General features: G+C 52.6%; 1 protein-coding gene across 3 annotated transcripts; it reads left to right on the forward strand.

Annotated features, from left to right (window-relative positions):
- The first annotated feature begins 494 nt into the window (after window positions 1-494).
- Window positions 495-24,183, forward strand: MOV10 (Mov10 RISC complex RNA helicase). Of its 3 annotated transcripts, none has more exons than XM_039254921.1 (21): window positions 495-597; window positions 834-1,025; window positions 13,716-13,919; window positions 14,208-14,443; window positions 14,598-14,856; window positions 16,650-16,784; window positions 17,411-17,579; window positions 18,272-18,426; window positions 18,649-18,825; window positions 18,939-19,086; window positions 19,503-19,661; window positions 19,899-20,002; window positions 20,168-20,265; window positions 20,363-20,579; window positions 21,394-21,511; window positions 21,711-21,902; window positions 22,113-22,187; window positions 23,097-23,222; window positions 23,302-23,390; window positions 23,659-23,780; window positions 23,855-24,183. In XM_039254921.1, exons 2-21 carry the CDS (start codon window positions 889-891, stop codon window positions 23,944-23,946), a joined length of 3,012 nt encoding a protein of 1,003 aa, XP_039110852.1. In that variant the 5' UTR covers window positions 495-597; window positions 834-888; the 3' UTR covers window positions 23,947-24,183. The 3 variants fall into 3 exon arrangements, with proteins under 3 accessions (XP_039110852.1, XP_039110851.1, XP_039110853.1); XM_039254920.1 differs by lacking the exon at window positions 495-597 and adding an exon at window positions 671-696; XM_039254922.1 differs by lacking the exon at window positions 495-597 and adding an exon at window positions 11,765-11,905 and having other exon boundaries at window positions 939-1,025.
- Window positions 24,184-24,309: the final 126 nt, after the last annotated feature.

Genomic DNA, 24,309 nt, shown 5'->3' on the forward strand with positions numbered 1-24,309 from the left:
TCTTGCTCTCAGGCTGATATTTTGATGACTGGGGTAACCCTTGCTTCTATACTTGTAGCAATTAAAGAGCAATACAGACTGGGATGCAATTAAGTGCCCAAATATGTGTGGCTCAAGGGCAGGGATCACCGGCCTTTCCCCTAAAACAAAACCTGTGTGGCTGAGAAAAGTAAGGACTGTTCGGTGCTGGCGGAGCCCCTGGTCCCTCCCTCCCACACGTACACACCTTTATCTCTGAGACACTGGTTCTTCCCCCGCCTCCCCCGAACTTCTTTGGCTCTTATGCCTTCCTCCCTGCGTCTGAAACCTCGAGGAGGGAGAATGGGGGAGGGGGGCGTGCCGCTCGCTTCCGTACTGGTTTCTGTCCCTAGCAGTCTGGGGGAGGTGCTGGATGAGCTGCCCCAGTCCAGCTGCAGCCAACCCAGGTCCCAGACCCTGCCCTTTGCTCTCCTGCTTTTCAATAAGTCCCGAGGCCCTGGGGGGGTGGACGTGGGAGCAGCCCTCGCTGAGGCTCGGAAGTCTCCCAGGGTTGCTCAGGGGGCCCCAGGCGGTAGCCACGTTCTGATTCTGGCTCGAAGCCAGGGGAGGGAGCTTGGGGTAAGGGGAGGGCCCTGAGGGAGGGGTCAGACTCCTTAGGAAAGAGTTAATGGGAGGAGGGGGAGGGGATTGCACGGAGAGACCGAAGGGAAGACTCAGGTAGGGAAAGAACCGAGGAGGGAAGCCTGTTGGGGAGAAGGGAGCCTGCAAGATCAGGGGGTCAGAGTTAGGGGGCTTCTCCCTGCTGCACCCTCATCCTGGTGCCGCCAACTTACATCCGCGGCGGCGACTTTCAGTTTCATTTCCACGGACCCTCCTGCCTGGGCCGCAGCCGCCGCCGCCGCCGCCGCGATGCCCAGTAAGTTCAGCTGCCGGCAGCTCCGGGAGACGGGCCAGTGCTTCGAGAGTTTCCTGGTCGTTCGGGGACTGGACATGGAGACAGATCGCGAGCGGCTGCGGACCGTTTATAACTGGGATTTCAAGATCAGGTACGGGCCGGCCCAGTCCCCGGGCCAGATTCGCGGGCCCAGCTCGCCGCCACGACCCCCCGCCGCCGGGCCACCCTTCCCGCCCCGGGGCGCGGAGAGATGCAGCTCCCCCAGTGGCGCAAGCCGGTCCCGGGGCGGCGCGGACCTCCCCTCCCGCGCCGTGCCCACGCCCCGCCAGCGCCGCCCGGATCCCGCCCGCTCTGCCCGGCCGGGCCCCTGCACCCAGACCCCGCGCACAGCCTCCCGCGCAGCCCGCGCCCCCCGGCGGCCCCGGCCCTGGCGAGCAGCGGGGTCCCGCGCCCACGCGCCGCTCGCGGGGGCGGGGTAGGGGGGGCGCTCGGGGTGGGGGAGGGGAGCTCGAGAGGGGGGGCCCAGGCATCGCGGGACCGCGGGAGGGAGCTGCTGGAGGCCTGCCCTGGCGCGGGCTCCGCGGGGACCCCCGCCCCGCCGCCGAGGGGCTGCTGCCGAGGGGGTCCGCTATCCCGGGGAGCCGAGGAGACGCAGGGTGGGAGGGGGAACCGCCGGCAGCTCGGCAAAGAAGAAAAGGGCCCAAACTACATACGCACAAACCTCCATTAGCACCTGTGGCTTCTCCATGGAGACCCAGGGCCAGCCTCCTGGAGGCCCTTCGCACCCTGCGGCTGCAGGCGGTTTGGTCCCATTTTCCCGTTGCCATCGAAGTGAAAATCAGACGCTTCTTGCTGGCAGACCACAGAATTGTGCTTCAGAAACACCTATCAACAGGCTGCCTGCAGCCTTGGGCCGGAAACCGAAACACAATTTAACAGGGATGAATGCGAAGACTTACGCAAATACATGCGTGGCGGTGGGGATTTCGGCTTCCTAACAGACCTCCCGAAAAAGGCTGTGGGTTCTAACAGCCCAAAAGGCAGAATGGCCGCCAAAAGAGTACAAGAAGTGTTAGACTGTGTGAAGAGAAGTGTGGTGGGGGGGGGAGGGAGTGCGGGGGAGGAAACAGTGACCCCCCAGATCACATCCGGGTTGTTTTGTTTGCTTGTTTAAATCAATAATGTCCCATTTTAAGAGCAACAGGCTCCAGCAACATCTGAGGAAGGGGCGGCGGTTATGACCTGTTTTATGCCCTCACCCTGTGCTGGGCACTGGGGAATAGAAAGGTGAATAGTACAAGGTGCCCCAGGGAAGGAAAGGCTTTGACAGGCATGCAGTATGCGTGCATACAGTACGCCAGCATAAATGGTAAACTAACGCGCGGAGTATAATGGAACCAGGAAACGGGCCGAAGAGAAGTAAGGAAAGAGCGGATACTATCGAGAGGCATTCTCAACACTCCACATCCGCGCTCTCCCCTATGTTCCAGAACACATGTCCAGGGTGCCTCCGAACACAAGCCAGCTACTGCTTTGGGCTCTGTGAGGGGATGCATTTGGATGCTTGTTAGGCCGGTGGGAAAGACTTTATGGAAGACTGTTGGAGTAGAGTTATTGTAGGGGAGAGCTCTCTACTGCCAACAGGGCGAAGACAGCTGGGAATTGATAGCTGTCTGCAGAGCGAGGGAGGGTCAATGGATGGAAAATTACTAAAGACACATTAAGGGGTGAGGGGCAAGATAGAGGCCTAACTGGGATGGGGAGCCCGACTAAAGTTTGGTCAAGGAGAGAGGCTGTATCAGCTCTAAACCAAACCTACACAGGATGTTCCAAGACTGGGGAAAAGCAGGCTCTGTAAGACCGCCTACAGAAAACCACAGATAATGCACATTATGGATGAATTTAAGGGATTTCGAAAGTAATTTTTACTAGGTGCACTTGGTTTTTATGCAAATAAAATACGGTTCCCCTGGAATTATTAGGGAATTTGATGTTTTCTTATGCAAATAACACTCCTCTGTAGTTAGTAGGGAATTCCATGGAGAAGGTGACACTGACCTTGGCCTTGAAGGATTGACAGTCTTAGTGCTTGGAGGAGGAGGGGGAAAAAAAGCTGCTGTGCTAATTCATATTCTGTCACGAAACCCAGTCAAAGCCTGAAAGGGGGCCTTGGCTGGCTCAGTCGGTGGAGCATGCCACTCTTGATCTCGGGGTTGTGAGTTCTAGCCCCACATTGAGCATAGAGATTACTTTAAAAAAAAAAAAAAAAAAAAACCCTGAGAAATGTTTGCCTTGCAAAGAGAAAAATTGGAGAGAACAAGGTGGTAATCCTTGAATATTTTGAAGTCTGTCGTGGCCGAGGGTTCTCTGTCACTTTAGAAGGCAGAGCTGGCTTCAACCAACATGCCCCCCTCACACTTCCCATGCCAGGTGGAGAGTTCTGTTACGATTAGAGAGAACTTTCTTATGCATCCTTTAAACCCAGGCTGGAATGCTGTGACATCAGCCCTCATCCTCCCAGTGGGAACTCATGGCTTCCTCCTCTGGGTTCTCAGAGCTCATTGTTCATAGCCAGGTTATGGCCCCATTGCACTGCCTTGTGTCGGAGCTCGTGTGTGGCCAGCTTCCCCGACCTGAAGGCAAGGGCAGGTGTTTCATCACATTTGCCCCTCCCTCAGTCCCCAGCACAGAGCCAGAGATGTAGTAGACGCTCCGTGAGTGTGTTGGCAGAATGGAATCAAATTAGTAAGTACAGTTGATCTACAAGAGAATGGGCCGCCCGAGAGCTATTGCTATTGCGAGTCACCCCCGTCAGGAATTCTAGGGAGCCTTCCTACACCGGGGAGGGGTGCATTCCTTCTGGCTGGGGTATTTCAGGATGTTGCCATCCTCCGCTGCCAACTTGTGCCTTTTCCCACCATTCATTATTTAGCGAACATACTTAACGAGGCTCTGCTCTGTGCCCGTGCCTCGGTTCCTGCCTCTAATCGTAGCCTGGTGGGGGTGGCAGATGTGTAGACAAACACGTAATGCAGGACCGCAGGGGCTGGGAGAGTGTTTAGATAGCTGGAGTTCAAATCCTGCCTCGGCCATTCACGAGTTGCATTTTTTTAATGTTTATTTTATTTTTGAGAGAGAGAGAGGGAAAGAGACACAGAACCGGAAGCAGGCTCCAGGCTCTGAGCTAGCTGTCAGCACAGAGCCCGACGCGGCGTTCGAACCCACGAACCCGTGAGGTCGTGAGCTTAGCTGAAGTCGGATGCTTAACCGACTGAGCCAGCCAGGCGCCCACAGTTGGATTGGATTTAGAACAACTATCTAAATTTTCCCGTTCCACGTGTAAAAGAAAGCCCTTCTCTCAGGGCTGTGTGGGGGCCAAAATGAGCTATCATAGTTAAGCCCTTACCGTGTGTAGCATGTTGCACGAGTTTTGGAAGCAGTAGCTGTCCTTATAGTACAGAGATGGTTAGGAAGGAGGCAATGGAGGAACGACCACTGTCCTGAAAAGTGAAAAGTTTCAAGAGAAGACTGCTCTCGCCTTAGGCAGGAGACTCATTCTTTTCTTCAGGTTTTGGCTGAATGCCTCCCAAGCGAAGCAAAACTGTGAGTCGCTGTGGATGCACAGAAGGAGCCTGTCTAAGGAAGGAGGCGGCAATGAAACCTAATTATTTAATTACTTTTTGTGATAAGTGCTTGGAACAAAAGGTCCGGTACTCTCTGAGAGTATGTGACTTGGACCCCCGACCTGGTCTCCGAATGAGAGGTTTCTGGGAGAAAGTGGTGTTTGAACAGAATCTTGAAGGATAAACAGGAGTTCACAGATGTTCAGGGGCAAGGGGACAGCATTCCAGACCCAGAGGGAGTAGCGCCCTCAAGGGCTTAGGGTGAACTCAATGGCCGTGACGGAGGCCAGAAGGGGGCAGGGACTGGAGGGCAGAACCTTGCCAGCTGCAGAGAGTCTTTTGCTTGTTTGTTTATTTTTTAATCTTAACAGAAAGGAAAGCACAGATCATTTCCAAGTAGGAGACTGATGATGGATTCAGGGTTTTAGAAAGATCGCCCTGGCGCCGGCATGGAGAAAGACTGTGTGTTTAGACCTCTGTCCACAGTAAAGAATGCGTTTTACTTGGGAGCCTGGGACACACGGCTTTCATAGAGCAATGTGTGCCCTTGAGGCAGTATATAGCCTCACTCCCTGCCCTCTGGTCTGTTTTACTCTGTTCCACTTCAGTTTTATAAAACTCCTGGTCTCTGACCACTAATGAGAGTTGCAACCCACAGTTTGTAAAACACAGAACTAGATGTCCCTTTAAGATCGCTGCCAAATTTGATAGTATGTTCTGAAATACCATTCCTCCAGCCCTGAGACTTTCCTGCACTGCATCTAAAAAGATTAGTTATGGGGCGCCTGGGTGGCTCAGTCAGTTAAGTGTCCAACTTCAGCTCAGGTCATGATCTCAAAGTTCGTGGGTTCGAGCCCCGAACCTGTGCTGACAGCTAGCCCAGAGCCTGGAGCCTGTTTCACATTCTGTATGCCTTTCTCTCTCTCTCTCAGAAATAAATAAAAATATTAAAAAGGTAGATAGATAAAAAGATTAGTTATTGTTCGCTGAACAATAGCAGGGGCCAAGGTCAGGGCATTACAGACCAAAGATGTCCACAGTGGCAGGAAAGTCTGGAGAGGAGTGACCGTGATACAGTCGGAGCGGCTGACGTACACTTAAGGAGGGACTGACGTCAGAACCTGTGCCTCAGTTTCTCCTCTAAAATGGGATGATAATAGTTGCTACCGTGTGAGGATTAAATGAGATACTGCTTTCGGGTACTTCAAACAGCACATAGAAAGTTCTCAGTAAACATTTCCTGTTGAGGGTGTTAACTGTGTTTGTTTGCGTTATTCCAGTCATACAGAAGATCTGTGTGTGCCTTGTTAAAAGGTTAGACTTCATCTTGTAGACTGTGGAGTCATAAAGGGGGGGCCACGATCCAATTTGTGTCTGGTAATAACTCCTGGCTTAGAGGAAGAAACACAAATGACTAGTACAACAGAAGGAAAGATCCTCGACTGTGTTAATGAGGAAAGACATGCAAATTTAAGCAAGATAGCATTTTCTGTTTATCAGATTGTCCACAATTGAAAAGACTGAAGATTTTTGATGTTAGGGTCTGAAAAAAGGGTATTCTCAAATTCTTCTTAGGGAAGACGTTAAGTTTCTACAACCTGTTTCGAGGACAATTTGGGGCACGTGGGTGGCTCAGTTGGTTAAGCATTGGGCTTTTGATTTCGGCTCAGGTCACAATCTCATGGTTGTAAGATCAAGCCCTGCGTTGGGCTTTGGACTGACAGCTGCTTCGGATTCTCTGCCTTCTCCTCTCTCTGCCCCTGCAGCTTGCGTGAGCTCGCGCTCTCTCTCAACATAAATAAACTCTAGAGACTGCAATTTGGCAGAACTTGCCAAAGTCTTGAAGAGTCATTCTGTTTGACCCAGAAGTTTATTTGAAGGCATTTGTCCCATAAATCACCTACTAGTACAAGAATTTTTGTGCCTGGGTGGTTATTGTAACATTTGGAAGAACCAAGCACTATAGGCACCTAACTGTCTATCACTGGACAGTTAAACACGTCACCTACGTTCCTACTGTGCTGTCCTTTGCAGCCACCCAGAAGAGGGAGGTGACTTGGTAAAATTTCCTGAAAGGAGGTCCATGGTGGTGAAGAGGTCTGTGGCAGCAGAGTGTGTGCAGCAAACAGAAAACACTTTAAGTGCTTAAAAAGGTTTTATATGTATAGGGAAAAATTCTAGAAAAATACACACCAAACAGTTAAGCTCGTGGGGTGGAGGAAGGGTGCTTAATGTTCTATGTTGGATGATTGTGTTAGAAAGTTTTTTGATGCTTTCGGTGACCACCCTTTTATTTATGTCTTTACGCACCCATACTTCCATCCTACCTATGCCGGTTGGCCCCCATGGGATCTTTCCACCATATCCTTGTTTATAGTGGGTCCCTCCCCATCTCAGCCTCTCACCTCCATTCAACATTCTACCCCAAGCTCAGGACACTCACAGTATCAACTGGGGTGTTTTTTGGGTTGTTTTATTTTAAAAGGATCATATTATATGAGTTTTCAACATCCCACTTTTCCTGCTCAACAGAACATCATGGAAGTCATTCCGGATCATCTGGCGTAGACCTCTAATGCATTGTGGGGATTTTTCTTACCAACATTTTATTACGACAAACTTCAGACATAAAGTTGAAATAATTGTGGAGTGAATACGCATGTACCCTCACCTAGATATTTTTTTTAGAGAGAGAGAATCTTAAGCAGGAAGCAGGTTCTGTGGTCCGTCTTTGTGTTTTCAGTTCGTTTGCAAGTAAGTTACAGGCTTTAATGCAACTTACACCAAACACGTTTGCATAATTATTATTAACTGTAGGTGTTCAAAGTTGAAGTGTAACTTCTAGACAAAAGTGGACACATTTGGGGGGCACAGGGACGGCTCAGTTGGTTAAACGTCCGACTTTGGCTAAGTCATGATCTCAGGGTTCGAGGGTTCGAGCCCCACATTTGGGCTCTGCGCTGACAGCTCAGGCCCTGGAGCCTGCTTCAGATTCTGTGTCTCCCTCTCTCTGTGTCCCTGCCCCGCTCGCACTCTATCTCTCTCTTTCAAATATAAATAACCATTTAAAAAAAAATTTTTTTAAAGAAGTGGGTACATTTTAACTCCACCTTTCCATAGGCTGTATGTAGTCCCTATCAAGACGTAGAACATGACATCACCCCCAAAAGTTCCCTCATCTCTCCTATTTTGTACCCCACCTTATCCACTTAGAGGTAACCACTGCTCTGGTATTTTTTGACTCTGCCTGTCCAGAGCCTCATTTAATGGAATCAGGAGGTATGCACTCTTGTGAAAGCCGTCTTTCACTCGGCATAATGTTTTGTTTATTTAAGTAAACTGTACCCCAAATGTGGAGTGTGAACTCACAACCCCGAGATAGTCTCTTGCTCTACCAACTGAGCCAGCCAGGCGCCCTTCAGCATAATGTTTTTAAGATTCATCCACGTTTTGTGTATGGCAGCTTCTTAATCACTGAGTCGTATTTTTTCATCTGAATGCAGATCAGTTTGTTTATCCATTCTCCTGTTCATGGACGTTGTTTCCAGTTTGGAGCTATTTTTTTTTTTTTTAATTTTGTATTTAAGTAATCTGTGCCCCCAACACAGGGCTCAAACTCACGACCCCGAGATGAAGAGCCACATGCTCTTCCAACTGAGCCAGCCAGGCGCCTCTGTTCGGGGCTCTTTTGAATAAACTTGGTGTGAACATCCTTGTACTTTTCGCTTGGGGATATGCCTAGGAGGAGAATTGCTGGGTTACAGGGTAAATATATGTTTATTGTTATTTTTCAATCTCAGGCTATAGTTGCTTAACTTCCTTTTTTGGTGTCTGGCAGCAAAGCCTTCTGGAACTGGTCCTCTGTTGTGACCTTGTCTGCTCAGCCTTCCCTAGCCTGGCCCATTTCCTGAGCCCATTTCTCAACTTCCCAGCCATTTATTGATAAGTAGCTCTTATCACTTAAATCAGCCATAAATTATTCTTTTTGCTTACAACTAATAACTCAGAATGTATGTAGCCATCTGATTTCAGCTTAGATCATGATCTCACAGTTCGTGGGTCCGCACTGAAAGTGCAGAGCCTGCTTGGGATTCTCCATCTCTCTCTCTCTCTCTCTCTCTCTCTCTTCCTCTGCCCCTCTCCCACTCTCATGCTCTTTCTCTCTCAAAAATAAACAAACATTAGTGAATGAATGAGTGAATAAATGAATAAATAAAAGTGGTGTGGCCAGGTCTTCATGCATTTTGCTTCCTTGCCACTACCTACCTTCCTGTATATATATTTATTTATATGTGTATTTATTATATGTACATATATTTTATTACATTTGTCTCTGAGTTTGGACAGTATATGTAAATGTTTATATAAATTATATATTATATTTATAATAACATATGACATTATATAATTACATATATGTGCAAGTTTGGACCATACATGTAACCTGGGATGGTACATTCCGGGCCCCTCAGCAGTGCTGTGTGCCAACCAGAGGTTCAGTGCAGTGTCATCTCTTCTGTCTTTTTATAAAAGAATAGTCTGGAATTATTTGGTATTTCTTTCATTCATTCTCCCAGCAAGTATTTTTTTAATAAATACCAGTGCTAGGTCTACACTAGGTATTATAGTTGCTTTTTTTTTTTTTTTAAGTTTATTTATTTTGAGAGAGATACAGTGTGAGTAGGGGAAGGGGGGGGAGAGAGAGAGAGAGAGAGAGAGAGAGAGAGAGAGAGAGAGAGAATCCCAAGTAGGCTCCACACCATCAGCACACAGCCCGATGTGGGGCTCGAACTCACAAAACTCCAAGACCACAACCTGAGCTAAAACCAAAAATCAGATGCTTAACCAACTGAGCCACCCAGGCACCCTTACAGTTGCATTTTTAAATTAAATTTAATTTTTTTAATCTTTATTTATTTTGAGAGAGCAAGCGAGCGTGCGGATAGAGGGAGAGGCTCAGAGAAAAGAGACAGAATCGCAACCAGGCTTTCTACTGTCAGCACAGAGCCTGACACAGGGCTCAAACTCACAAACCTTGAGATCATGACCTGAGCCGAAATCAAGAGTCAGACGCTTAACCAACTGAGCCACCCAGGAACCCCTATAGTTGCTTTTTTTTTTTTTTGGTCCATTTTTATTTCACCCATAATAGTCTTTTTGTTCAAAATTGGGGCACTACAGCATATGTTTAGTTTTACACAAAACAGTCAGAACTTTTTCTGAAGTGATGTACCAGCTTGGACACTAGCTGACAATGCTTGAGTGTACTGGTGTGTCCCTGTCCTTGGCAACATTTGATGTCATCAGCCCTTTAAATTGTAGCCGGTCTGGTGGGTGTGGTGGAACCTTTTTCACTGCTGCCTAGTATTTCCGTGCTGTGGGCGTTTACAAGTGGTAATGCCTCCCTGTTGATGGGCATTTTTTTGTTTCCAGCTCTCGGCCACCGTGAATAACTGCAGTAAGCGTCCTTGCACTTGTCTTTAAACACAGGTATTTTCCTTTCCATGGGGTACATTCCCAGGACCGCAATTCCTGAGTTAAGGGATACTTACGTTTCAGAGATGCTAGGAGTCTTGGCCAGATTGTTTTCCAAAAAGTGGTCCTATTTCACCTTCCCAGCAGGAGTGTGTGGGAGTCCCCTTCTCCGTGTACACACAACAACCATCCGGGTTATTATGACTGTTTTCCACTTTGGTCAGTCTAATCAAAATACAATGATACTTCATTTTGACTTTAATTTGCAATTTCTCTCCTTTTGGAAACTCTTTACGTTCTGGTCATCTCAATGTGTTCTATAAGGTGAATATTCAGTTTTCTATTGAAGTGAAATCTAAGTGACCAAATGTATAATAGGAGAACCGGGGGCGTTTTGTCAACAGCTCTGTACTAAGTTTCTGATTGGAAAAAAATTGTTTTCGTTAAGGCTGTCCCCTAGGCCGGGGAGAGGTGAGTTTGGGTAGTGCTGATAGTCACTGGACGTAAAAATGAGAAAACACTTAGGTGGTAGTACCCTGGTAGAAGTGGCAAGCCATGCAGAGTTGCATTCCCCCTGCCAACATGCCCATGCAGAAGTTTCCAGAAATAGAGTTCACATTAAAATTTTGATTTGGGCTTCTCTTAAAGGCCAGAAGCTGTGACCGTCTTGGGCCTCCGTCCCCTGCTGGCCACATCTGTCTGGAGACGGGGCATGCACTCTCGGGTTTGTTCGGCCTCCTCGGAGCCCTTTTCCTCCCTGGCACTGCAGTAAGAGCCGGCTGCATTTCAAGGCATCTCCACTGTCATCTTCCTTTTTTTTTTTTTTTTAGTGTTTTTTTAATTTTTAAGAGAGACAGAGAGCAAGCAGGGAAGGGGCGGGGGGAGACACAGAATCCAAAGCAGGCTCCAGGCTCTGAGGTGTCAGCACAGAGCCCACTGCGGGGCTCAAACTCACGAACCGCGAGATCGTGACCTGAGCCAGAGTCGGATGCTTTAACGACTGAGCCACCCAGGCACCCCTCCACTGTTGTCTCCTTAAGTGGAGTTATGAGGGACCTGAGTCCTTACACTGATGGCTCAAAAATGGTCCTGTGCAGGTGCTCAGGTGTCAAAGATGCCTGGGAGCCTGGCTTCTATTGGTATTTGAGTCTTTGCTCGATCTGTGGAACTTACAAAGCAGGGGGCCCTGGTGGATGACCGTGACTCCTCCTGATTTCGATTCCTTTAGGACTGGACCTCCCAGCAGTGTTTGAGCCTGATGCCTGGTTTTGAGATTTCCTCCTGATTCTCCTCCCTCTCTCTGGGCTTCCTTCTCTGTTTTCTCTTCCTCCCTGGGTTGGCCTGGCCTCAGCTCTTCTCACTAACCTGGGAAGATCCCAGACACCTCCAGGGTTGTAACTCTCACCTGAGGACTCCAGAATATCAGGCTAGACTCACGCTTGACTCTGGCCTGAGTTTTCAGTCTCCACCTCCTGGAGCCAGCTGCCTCTGGACCACAGGAATCTCGCCCTGAACATATTCCCGCCACCCTCCTCCTTCTTCTGCCTTTACCTCCGATCTCAGAAATGGTCCGGGAAGCCAAGCCATCGATATGAGTTTTCTCCTGGGCTCCTCCCTCTTCCCAGTCTCCATTTCACCCCCCCACCCGTCACCAGATTCTGCTAATTTTACATTCTAAGTATTATCAGATCTGGCCCCTCTTCCTTCCTATCCACCACCTCATTCAGGCCCGTGTCATCTTTTAATTGGACTGTTACAACGGCCTTTTTCTAACCGGTGTCCCTGCCTACAGTCTTGCCTCCAGCAAATCCATCCTCCAATCCTGATGCCAGAGTGATCTGAAATGCAAATATGATCTTGCCACTCCCCTGCTTAAAACCCACCGGCCTCGGGGCTTCTGTAACCACAGTGTAGCCTCTGCCATGGGCTGAAAGTAAGTTGTTACTACTCCTACTACCACTGCTACTATTAGTACTACTATTACTACTAATACGAATACTAATAATAGTAGGTGGCATTGACTGAGCGTTTTCTATTATGTACTCAAATTATTCATTGCCTTTTTAAAACAAATCAGAGCTGATGCACAGTTTTCTGAATAGTATCACTCTCATTTGCTTGGGGCGAGGAGGGAGAGGGGCAGAGCAACAGGCGGGGGGCACCAGGGAATTGTCCAGACCATAAATGATCTTGTTACACGCCAGGGGAGTGACCGTGCTGGCCCAGCCTTGAAAGTTAAATAGGGATTACCATGGTTCTTATGAACTAGGATTTGCTTTCATTCCCTACAGCACATGGAGGGAGGGTGGTTAGCTGTCCAGATCTTGAATATGTCATGTGTGGGGGTGTCCCTGGCTCCTGGGTGCCAGTAACGGAGGACTGCTAGCCTTCAGGGTCAAGTCCAGGCTTCCTGGCCTGGCATGCAACACCGCGTGACCTGGTGCCTGCCCACCTCCGCTGCCTCCCGCCACCCCTGTCCCACACTTCACAGTAGCACAACCAGACTGTGTGTGATACTAATCATAGTGCACCTTGCTGAGATCTCCTTATGTGCCAGGCACTGGGCTCAATGGACGCTGCTGTGCCCGTCTCCGTGTAACCCTCATAACAACCCTCCCCGAGGTAAGTTTTCGTTGTCCCCATTTTGTAGGGGAGGAGAGTAAGGCTGTGCGAAGTGGAGGCCCAGCCAGTGGCCAAGTGGGAGGTTGCCCTGCGCCCCCAGCTCTTGTCCTCACACACCCTTCCTCCACCTTGGCTCACACTTTGCGCTCCATCTTGTGTCTGGTAGACACCCATTCATTTTCCAGGACTCCGTTCTGACCGCTGTCCTGGGGAAGCCTTCACGGACAGCCTGGCTCAGTGCCCCTCCTTGGCCCCGGGCTGCCCCAGACGCCTCCTTTGCTGCACCCCCCTGGCAGGATGCTGGGAGGGACGCGTTTGGTCTGTGCCAAGGGCTCTTACCTCATTGAACACCCCCACCCCCTCGGCGCCTAGCGCAGTGCCTGGTACATAACAGGTCTCTGTAAGTGTTGAGTTGACTAAACTGAATTCCAGGCACTGATCTTTGGGGTTATTGACCTTCTGACCAGTTTTCCCTGTCTTCACCTTCTCTAGGCACAAAACCAAGCTATTTGATCTCTGGAGAAGGATCCTTTCCCTTCCTGCTTGGGTTCCATCCACCTGCACCCTTTGACTTCGGGTGGAAACTGCTGTCTGATCAGCCACCTTGCCCACACACCCTGGACATCTGTGCTCTCTCTGACCCCTCTCTCCTTCCTCACCGTCAGGCAGGACCCCCAATCCAGCCCCTCTGAATCACCTTATTCGGCTTCCCCTTAGCCTTAGCTCTTTCCGTGGGGCCATTTGTATCTTTTTTTCTGTCCCAAATAGTTCCCTCCCTTCCCCGCAAAAAAAATCTTCATTTCTTTCTCTCTCCTCCCTTAACTCCTCTAAATCACCAGCCCATGCCTGGGCTTTTCTCCCCAGAAAAGCACAGTCCACGACTTGCTGTTTAAAACAATCGGATTTTGTCTTGGGAAGTCCTACTGAATTTCCTTAAAACATGAACACTTCCTACGACCCCCTACCCCCAAGCCTGAGTCTCTGTCCCCCGGGTCCTGTCCTGTCGCACAGCAGGGCTGGCGAGTCCCATATAGAGTGGCCCACAGACACCCTCCCCTCCCACCTTCCCCGTCCAGCTGCCCTGCTTTGCCTCACGTCCCAGTCTCCTCTGCTTCCGGCAGCTTTGGGACCCCTGCCCCTGGCTTCTCCTCCATGCTGTATGGAATGAAGATTGCGAATCTGGCCTACGTCACCAAGACTCGGGTCAGGTTCTTCAGACTCGACCGCTGGGCCGACGTGTGGTTCCCAGAGAAAAGGAGAGTGAAACTAGGGTCAGACATCAGCAAACATCACAAGTCACTGCTAGCCAAGATCTTTTACGACAGGTGTGTGTGTGTGTGTGTGTGTGTGCGTGTGCACACGTGTATGCGAGAGGGGGTGCAAGGACGGGGGGTTAGGGTGTCAGGGAAGCCGTCTGGCTGAGGGAAGAAGGGGTTGCCTCAGGTTGGGGTAAGGCCCCCTCCAAGGAGTGGGGGAAGGGTAGGGAAGGAGTTCGTTGGTCTGGGGCGAGGCAGCGCGGTTCCTGAGCTCAGCTGGCCCTTTGCCAGCTTCCCCTGTCTAGGCTCTTCCGGTCCCAGCCCTCCCCCCCCGACCTTGACTCCCACTCTCCCTAGGGCTGAGTATCTTCACGGGAAACATGGGGTAGACGTGGAAGTCCAGGGGCCCCATGAAGCTCGAGATGGGCAGCTCCTTATCCGCCTGGATTTGAACCGCAAGGAGGTGCTGACCCTAAGGCTTCGGAATGGAGGAACCCAGCCTGTCACCCTCACTCATCTCTTCCCACTTTGCCGGACACCCCAGTTTGCCTTCTACAATGGAGACCAGGAGCTGCCCTGCCCACTGGGCCCTGGTGAGCGGGTTTCCACAGGGAAGAGCCTTTGGTGGCCAGGGGCTTGCTCTGGTGAGGCTTGCTGTCTCGGGGGGGTGGGGAGGGGGGTGCAGGCAGGGTGCTGGTGGGAAGGTCCCTGTCCTGTCCCCTCTCTCACTCATCAGTCCTCCCGCAGGCGAGTGCTACGAACTCCAGGTCCACTGCAAGACCAGCTTCGTGGGCTACTTCCCAGCCACAGTGCTCTGGGAGCTGCTGGGACCCGGGGAGCCAGGTTCAGAAGGAGCCGGCACTTTCTACATTGCCCGCTTCTTGGCCGCCGTTGCCCACAGCCCCCTGGCCGCACAGCTTAAGCCCACGACCCCCTTCAAGCGGACCCGGATCACCGGAAACCCTGTAGTGACCAGCCGGATAGAGGAAGGAGAGAGACCTGACCGGTAACTCCTTTCCTCTGCAACCCAGTTCGGGCCTTGGGGAGGGGCCCAGAGCCAGAGCCAGGGCCCCCTTTCCTAACTGAGTTCATAATTCCTCTGGGCTTCAGAGATCTTTTCTGTTTAGGAAGAAAGTTGCAGGTGAGCCTGAAAAAACGTTAAACATTTTTGATTGTATGATAGATTGTCAGGCAACCTGTGGCAAACCTCTCTCTCCCTCTCTCTGTCTTTTTTTTTTACAGCTTTTTTGAGATAATTCACGTACCGTACAATTCAGGTTCTCACTATATTAGCAGATATGTGCAACCACCACCACAATCCGGTCAGAACACTTCATTACCCAGAAAAGAACCCCTATCCTTTACCTGCCCTTTTGCTCCCCATTCTCTCCCAGCCTTTTTTTTTTTTATTATTTCTGAGAGAGAGAGACAGGGTGAGCAGGGGAGAGAGGGAGACACAGAATCTGAAACAGGCTCCAGGCTCTGAGCTGGCTGTCAGCACAGAGCCTGACGCGGGGCTCGAACCCATGAACCGTGAGATCGTGGCCTGAGCAGAAGTCGGATGCTTAACCTGACTGAGCCACCCAGGAGCCCCACCTTTTTTTTTTTTCTTTTTTAATGTTTATATTTAAGAGAGAGAGTGAACGAGTGAGTGGGGGAGGGGCAGAGAGACAGAGACAGACACAGAATCTGAAGCAGGCTCCAGGCTCTGAGCTACCTGTCAGCACGGAGCCAGACACAGAGCTCAAACCTGCGAGCAGTGAGTTCATGACCGGAGCTGAAGTCAGACTCACTACTGACTGAGCCACCCATGCGCCCCCTAGCTTTTTTTTTTTTTTTTTTGAGAGAGAGAAGGAGAGTGTGCATGAGCAGAGGAGGGCCAGAGAGAAAGGGAGAGAGAGAATCCCAAGCAGGTTCTGTGCTGTCAGGACAGAGCCCGACGTAGGGCCTCCTCTCGCACACCATGAGATCATGACCTGAGCCGAAATCGAGTCAGACGCTTAACCTACTAAGCCACCTGGGCGCCCCTCCCTCCCAGCCTTAAGCAACCACTCTGCTTTCTGTCTCTATAGATTTCCCTATTTGGGTATTTCATACAAATAGAATCTTTTTGTTTTAGCGTTTGTTTGTTTTTGAGAGGGTACAGGCAGGGGAGAAGCAGAGAGAGGACAGAGGATGGGCACTAATAGCAGTGTGCCTGACCCCACGAACATCAGGACCTGAGCCGAAGTCGGACACTTACCCAACTGCACCACCCAGGCGCCCCTCATATGAATAGAATCTTATAATCTGTGTAGACAACTCTTTTGACATGGCTAGATGTTTACAAAATACTGAGCTAGAAAAGTAAACTATAGGCAATTGTGCTCTTTTTGTTAAAACTTTATGCCTATAATACAAATTGACAAAAATCTGAAAGTTTACCTATCAAAAAGCTAACGTTAGTTATCCTTGGGTGGGAAGAATGTTATGTATTTACTCACTTATTACTTATTTTCTGATTTTTCTCTAATGAGCATGTATTTTTTATATCCATGTTATTTACATAGATGGGTGTCACATACATGAGTTTTAGAAGTTTCCAAGTATGGTGCTTTCCAAAAATGGGAATGGTCCAGCCTTGGGGTGAGCAGCCTCATGGGGTAGACTGTTCTGCATCCCTGTACAAAATCTGCCGACCGGCTTCAGTAATAGTTGGTGGAAGGGCTTCGAGCATCTTCCAGGGAGGCGCCTTCTCTGCCTCTCTGAATGGGAGGGATCTTTGAGTGGGTGATCACTTTTCTTCCCCGCCTCCTGCAGCGCTAAGGGCTATGACCTGGAGCTGAGCCTGGCGCTGGGGACCTACTACCCACCCCCTCGCCTCCGGCAGCTGCTCCCCATCCTTCTTCAGGGGACAAGTATCTTCACTGCCCCAAAGGAGATTGCTGAGATCAAGTAAGAGCCACTTTTCTGCCCCCTCCCCCCCATGCTGCTTTCTGTGTCTCTTCCCTTTGCCTCTTCTCCCCCTCTGCCTTCTATGCCCCTTTCCTTCATTCCTGTTCAAGGTGAATCCTTCACGTGAGGGCCTCGCTCATTGCAGTGGGGGGAAATGAGCACTTATCTTATAATTTCACGTAGTGATGAGTGCTAGGGAGATTCAACGAAAGCTAAACTTTCGGGTAAGGGGGTGGGGTGTGCTGCCTTGCAGAGGGCAGTTAGTGCTGGCCTCTTTGAGGTGGCATTTGAGTGGACAGTGACCTATGAATGAGGTGAGGGTGTAAGTCATAGGAGTTCTGTTGGGGGGGAGAATGTTCCAGACCCTAGGATCCATGGTACAAATGCCACATCAGATCTGAGGTGGGGGCAGGGGCATCAGAAGAAGCGAGTCCGAGCAGGGATTCCACTCTCCGAGGTCTCTGACCCCCACCCACTTCTCTGCCCTTCGGGTCTTCCCTGGTTCCTGGTGCTTTCATAGTCCCAGGGCTGCGAACGGGAGAGGGTGGGTGCTCCTGGGTGCAGAGTTGCCTGACTCGTGCTGCTCCTTCCTTCCCCCGCCCACCCACCCACCCCTCACTGCCAAGGGCCCAGCTGGAGACAGCCCTGCAGTGGAGAAATTACGAGGTGAAGCTCCGGCTGCTGCTGCACCTGGAGGAGCTGCAGATGGAGCATGACATCCGGCACTACGACCTGGAGTCGGTGCCCATGACCTGGGACCCCGTAGACCAGAACCCCAGGCTGCTCACCCTGGAGGTCAGGGCTCAGATCTGGCGCGGGGAGGGGGGGATGGGCTCTAGTCAGCCAGCCCATAGGCCATTCCTGTCCCCAGAGGGCTCAGCAAGGAGCAGAGTGGGCCTCCTGTGCCCAAAATAGGTGTCAGCAGGTGATGGGCAGGACCTGGTTTTTAGTCTAGACATTGCTACCACTGGCTGTGTGACCTTAGGCAAGTCCCTTGCTCTCTCTGGGCCTTTGCTGCCTTATCTGAAAAGCACCGAGCTGGGCTAGATCCCTTTCCAGATGTCAGACACTGAGTGTTGTACACACAAGCCCCGAGTTCCTGCACACGGGTGCTGAGGAGGGCAGCTGGTGAGAGAGGCGGTGGGCGGGATGATCAGGGAACGATTCCTACAAGGACTGAGTTTTGAACAAAGGATTCAAGGACAGAGCGGGAACCGAGCTGGCCAAGAGGGTACACGGATGGGCTGGGATCGTGCCCCAGCAGGACTGCTGAGCTCAGCATCTCCCTGTAGCTTAGCCAGATTGTCTCCTTGCTCCTCCCCTGACTTCTGCCCTGTCCAGTGGGAGAGGAAGGAAGCAAAGCTCCCTGGGTCTTGGGGTAGAAGGACAACGCCTCAGTCCTTGTCCGTCAGAGGAGGTCTGGATACCTAGGGGTCCTCCAGTAGCCATCCCTGGACTGGAAGCTTGCTTATGTCCACACCCCATAGGTTCCTGGAGTGACCGAGAGCCGCCCCTCAGTGCTACGGGGTGACCACCTATTTGCACTTTTGTCCTCTGAGACACATCAGGAGGACCCTGTCACCTACAAGGGCTTTGTACACAAGGTGGAATTGGACCGGGTCAAGCTGAGCTTTTCCATGAGGTGGGTGTTGGGGGAACCGTGAACTGCTAGAAGGCTCTACAGATGTTTATTGGGTCAGAGGAAGCAGTGTGTTTCTCCCTGAGATCAGGGGGACCCTGAGATGCCTCAGTAACTTCTGGAGGGATTGCATGGCTATCCTGAAAAGAGGGAGTGGAGTCAGGGTAGATGCAGAGAGGCCTGGCTCCCTAACTGGAACTCTCCCCCCTTCCTCCCTTCCTAAAGCCTCCTGAGCCGCTTTGTGGATGGGCTGACCTTCAAAGTGAACTTCACTTTCAACCGCCAGCCTCTGCGGGTGCAACACCGTGCCCTGGAGCTGACGGGGCGCTGGCTGCTGTGGCCCATGCTCTTTCCTGTGGCCTCCCGTGGGGTCCCACTGCTGCCCTCAGACGTAAAGCTCAAGTGAGCCCAAGCAGGGGTGCTCGGGGGGCCGCTCGGAGTGTGGGGCATGGAGGCTGGAGTCAGGGAGGCCTCCAGGACACCAGGCGACGCCCTGTTTCTGGTCCCTCTGCCAGGCTGTATGACCGCAGTCTGGAGTCGAACCCTGAGCAGCTGCAGGCCATGAGGAACATCGTTATGGGCACTACCCGTCCAGCCCCCTACATCATCTTTGGGCCTCCAGGCACTGGCAAGACTGTCACCCTGGTGGAAGCCATTAAGCAGGTGGGGCCTGAGCATAGACCCGGGGCCTATGCTGACTCCCGCAGGGACCAGTGGCTCCCAAATTCTGGGTGCCTGCAGCTCCCTGATCGCTCCTGGGCTGGCGTCAATGGTCTGTGTAGCATTTGAATATCCTGGTGGAGTGTGGGGTCCTGCATGACTCTTGGAGTCGTCAACTGTGTTTCAGCCAGCGTAGACTCCGAATGTTTACTATACCAGGTTTCCAGCAGTCAAGTGCTTCCTCAGACTAGCAGAGGGAGGGTTGGGGTCAAAACTCGTCTTTTGTGTCCCTGCTTCCCTCAGGTCCAGGAGACCAATGCCACCCTGTGCCAACCTGAGTCACAATTGAGTCTCTCCCCCGTCCCTTCCCCCTGGAGCCAGAGAAGCTGCTCCCCACACTGTGCTTGTCCCCACCCCAGGTGGTGAAGCACCTGCCCAAGGCCCACATCCTGGCCTGCGCTCCGTCCAACTCGGGAGCTGACCTTCTCTGCCAGCGGCTCCGGGTCCACCTGCCCAGCTCCATCTACCGCCTCCTGGCCCCCAGCAGGGACATTCGCATGGTGCCCGAGGACATCAAGGTACCCGGAGAAGTGTGGAGGGCCAAGGGAGGGCAGGTGCGGGGCCGTTCCTGGCCAGGACACTAGACCTGGATTCTGATACTCGCTGCGGGAGCTTGGGTGGGTCAGAACCCGTTTGGCCGCCTGTTTCCCTGTGTGGGAAGTGAGAGAGGGAAAGAAAATTGCCTGGCGGACCCAGAGTGAGGGTGAGGATGGGCGGAGCCAGCTGATTTCCTCCTGTACCTTCACACCCCACAGCCCTGCTGTAACTGGGATGCAAAGAAGGGGGATTATGTGTTTCCCGCCAAGAAGAAGCTGCAGGAATATCGTGTCTTAATTACCACCCTTATCACGGCCAGCAGGTGGGAAGTGTGTGCCTCTTAATCATGTGTGTAAGGAGGTAGCAGACTAGGGAGATGGGGAAGAGTGGTTCCTGGCAGTGGGGTGAGGGGCCGGCTCGGGTGGGCATTCCGGGTTTGCTACTCTGGTGCCCGGATACAACCCCTGCTTGGCCTGACGCCTCCCAGGTTGGTCTCCGCTCAGTTTCCCATTGATCACTTCACACACATCTTCATCGATGAGGCCGGCCACTCCATGGAGCCCGAGAGTCTGGTGGCCATAGCAGGTGAGGGGGTGAGGGCGGGCCACGTGCGTGCCGCCCCGCATGGGGGGTGGGGAGGTCCCACTGCTCACCTTTCTCCCCACGGCACCCTGCCTCTCAGGGCTGATGGAAGTCAAGGAAACAGACAATCCAGGAGGGCAGCTGGTGCTGGCAGGAGACCCTAGGCAGCTGGGGCCTGTGCTGCGCTCCCCGCTGACCCAGAAGCATGGCCTGGGGTACTCCCTGCTCGAGCGGCTGCTGACCTACAACGCCCTGTACAAGAAGGGCTCCAATGGCTATAACCCCCAGTTCATAACCAAGCTGCTGCGCAACTACAGGTACTCCCGCACCCTCACCTCGCCTGCAGTGTGTGCCTTCACCCACTCTGTGCAGCCCCCGCTGGAGGCTCCGTCCTGAGTCCTGTTGCTCAGAGGCTGTGTGATCTGGAAGGTCGGTGATCTCCATTCCAGCCCGGTCACTGCTACTCATTGTGCAAGTGGCTTCACTCTAGAGCAGTTTTGCTTCTCTGTGTGTCGGGGGATTGTCTGTGGTTCCCAGACACTGGGATGTGTCTGGTGTGGGTCCCAGAATGAAGGGTCCAGGGAGTCCAGGGGGAAATGAGAAAAATAGGGACCATGTAGTTTTTCATGAACCTAATGTCAAGTCAAATCAAAAAGTATACTTGCTTCACTCAATCAATTTATTTGCCTAAAAGGCTTAGATGAATTCCTAAGCTCTCAGTAGTTCCTTAGGTAAGCCTACTGAGAGTTCAGTCAATCTACTGTGTTAGACTTAACACGTTATCTCATCAAGTAATAGCAGGAGTAGATGATGATTGTTTTTGTACTGTCCTTCCTTGGCAAAACTGAAACCTGAGAATGGTTTCCCCATTTCTTGTTTTTTTTTTTCTTTTTCTTTTAAATCTGCCTGGCCTGCGGGCCAGATCTGCTCAGGAAGCACACTGGGTTCTGCGCACGTCTGGTGCGGTGAACAGTGCCTAGCAGCACGCTGTAGATGAGTGAGTCCGCCGTCCACTGGGCGGTTGGCAAGAGCATATGTGGACCCAGAGCAGGTGGAGCTGGGGACCCCGGGGGCGGGGCAGAAGTAACCTGGCCCCTGGTCCTGCTCTTCCTTCCTCCTCCTGCCTCCCAGGTCTCACCCCACCATACTGGACATTCCCAACCGACTCTATTACGACGGGGAACTGCAGGCCTGTGCCGACGTTGTGGACCGAGAGCGCTTCTGCCGCTGGGAGGGTCTCCCGCGACAGGTGAGGCTGAACCCGGCGGGGTCAGGCTGCCACCCCTGTACCCCAGCTGCCCTCCTACCAAAGGTGCAAGGCAGGAGGAGGCTCTGTGAAGAAGCCACAGGCTTTGTCACCATGGCCTGGGATCCCACACCCCCTGGGCGGGGCTGGGGCGGGAGGGAAGGGAGGCCTGGCTGAAGGTTTCCCCTGACCCCATATCCAGGGCTTCCCCATCATCTTTCACGGCGTAATGGGCAAGGACGAGCGTGAGGGTAATAGCCCATCCTTCTTCAACCCCGAAGAGGCTGCCACAGTGACCTCCTACCTGAAGCTGCTCCTGGCCCCCTCCTCGAAGAAGGGCAAAGCCCGTCTGAGCCCCCGAAGCGTGGGCGTCATCTCTCCCTACCGGAAGCAGGTCAGGCCCTCAGTTCCCCCTGAGGGTGGGACCCCCCCCAGAAGGTACCCCCTTCATAGCCAGGACCTCAGGTCTCTGCTAGCCCCATGACACAAGCTCAGAGGTCAGCTGTCCCTCCCTCTCTGCCCCCCAGCTCCCCAGCCTTCTGCCTGGCTCCCTCTTGCACTGGGGGAATGGCATGAGAGAAGGGCACCCGTCCCCATCTTGCAGGTGGAAAAAATCCGTTACTGCATCACCAAACTGGACAAGGAGCTCCGGGGACTGGATGACATCAAAGACCTGAAGGTGACCCCACTGTCTCACATTTGCTCCCTGCCTTCGATTCCCTCCTCCTCCGCACTTCCCCCACTTCCAGGGATCTCCTCCGGCGCTGCCCCGCCCTGCCTTCACCCAGCGGGGCTGTCCCCAGGCCTCACTTCTCCCAACGGGGCTGTCCCCAGGCCTCACTTCTCCCTGCAGATCATGACTTGTCGGGCTGGGGCTGGGGTGGGACCAGGAAACGCCACACCGGATTCTTGATGCTTGTGATCTCAGGCTAGTTGGAGGCTGGTTGGAGGCCGGTGCCCTAAGGATAAAGTCCAAACTCCCTGCCTGACCTGTCATGTGATAGTGTCACCGCTCACCATTCCCACCCTCTGAGTCAGTCAGTGCTTTGACCTGGGTGCTGGTTCTCCACACTGGCTGCAGATAAGAATCACCTGGAAAGCTTTTAGCACCACCCAGCCAGTGAGCACTGCTGTCTGGGGGCAGAGCCAGGCCATCAGTGTTTTTTATGGCTCCTCAGGTGATCTGATGTGCAGCCAGGGTTGAAAACCAGCGCTCTAAGATTTAAAGGCTTCTCCCTTGGAAATTCTAATCTGGGAAGTCTGGGCTGCATATCTCTAACAGGTATTTAGACTGTCTTTAGGGAAGTTTGAGAACCACTGTTCGGAGTTACTGCATCCTTGCAGCCGCGTTTTCTGTGCTTAGAAGAACACTCTCTAGTTCGCACCCCCTTAACTGGATCCACCCTTCAGGTTTCAGCTTCCCTGGGCAACCTCCTCCCGTTCTCTTTCCTGCCTGTCAGGACGCTCACTCCCTCCACTGTGACAAATGCCCGGTGACCTCCCTGCACCACCTTGCAGCTCTGGGCAGGGCGTGTGCCTCTGCTTCCCCTGAGCGTCCCCGCTGCAGGCCCTGTCTCTCGCCCTCTAGGTGGGCTCCGTGGAAGAGTTCCAAGGCCAAGAACGCAGCGTCATCCTCATCTCCACCGTGCGGAGCAGCCAGAGCTTTGTACAGCTGGATCTGGACTTTAACCTGGGTTTCCTTAAGAACCCCAAGGTCTGAGAACTGGTGGGTGGAAGGAATTCTTCCTTCCTTAAGGCCCTTCCCTCCCATAACTGCCACTCCTTCCTTCCAGAGGTTCAACGTGGCTGTGACCCGGGCCAAGGCTTTGCTCATCGTGGTGGGCAACCCGCTCCTCCTGGGCCATGACCCTGACTGGAAAGTGTGAGCATTCCCACCCCGTAATCCCTCTTGGTGGCCACAGCCCCCCCAGCCTGGGGCAGGTGTAGCTCTGTTACGCACCTCCTTGTGGCTCAGTGAATTCACAGGTCTGTTCTTCCTCACAAGTCCCCACTTAAGTTACCCAGCAGAGGATAAGCAGCTCGCCCAAAGGCACAGGCCGATGTGGTAGGACCAAGGCTTAGCCTCCGGCCTCTGCTGGCGCCACAGGCCTGTGCGGCTCGATGTGTGTGAATGTCCCTGTACCCTACAGATTCCTGGAGTTCTGTAAAGAAAACGGGGGGTATACCGGGTGCCCCTTCCCTGCCAAACTGGATCTGCAGCAGGGACAGAACTTACTCCAAGGTCTGAGCAAGCTCAGGCCCTCCACCTCAGGTATGGCTGGGCCAGGCAGGGGACAGCGCCAGGGTGCGAGGTAAAGAGGACCGGCTCACCCCTTTTCTTTCCAGGGACCCAGAGTCACGACTATCCCCCCCAGGAGCGGGAGGGAGAAGACGGCCTGTCCCTGCAAGTAGAGCCAGAGTGGAGGAATGAGCTCTGAAGACACAGCAGACAGCCTTCACACACCAGCCAAGCCTTAACCGCCCACCTGACCCTGAACCCAGCTTGAACCAGATCCCGGCCGGTCTGCCCCTCCAAAGGACAGGAAGGCTGGGGGAGAGAGTTTACAACCCAAGCCATTCCACCCCCTCCCCTGCTGGGGAGAATGACACATCAAGCTGCTAACAATTGGGGGAAGGGGGAGGAAGAAAAACTGAAAACAAAATCTTGTTCTATGCAAAAGCCTCCTTGTCTCCTCAGCCTGGCCCCCTCTGGCCTTGTGGCCTTCCTGAGCTCTCCCAAGCAGACCCCAGAGGGGAGGGTGGGACCGTGGGACCGTCACACCCTACCCAGGGCCACACTC

The sequence above is a fragment of the Hyaena hyaena genome, unplaced genomic scaffold (assembly GCF_003009895.1).
Source record: "Hyaena hyaena isolate Hyena2069 unplaced genomic scaffold, ASM300989v1 scaffold_505, whole genome shotgun sequence".
NCBI classification, from domain to species: Eukaryota; Metazoa; Chordata; class Mammalia; order Carnivora; family Hyaenidae; genus Hyaena; species Hyaena hyaena.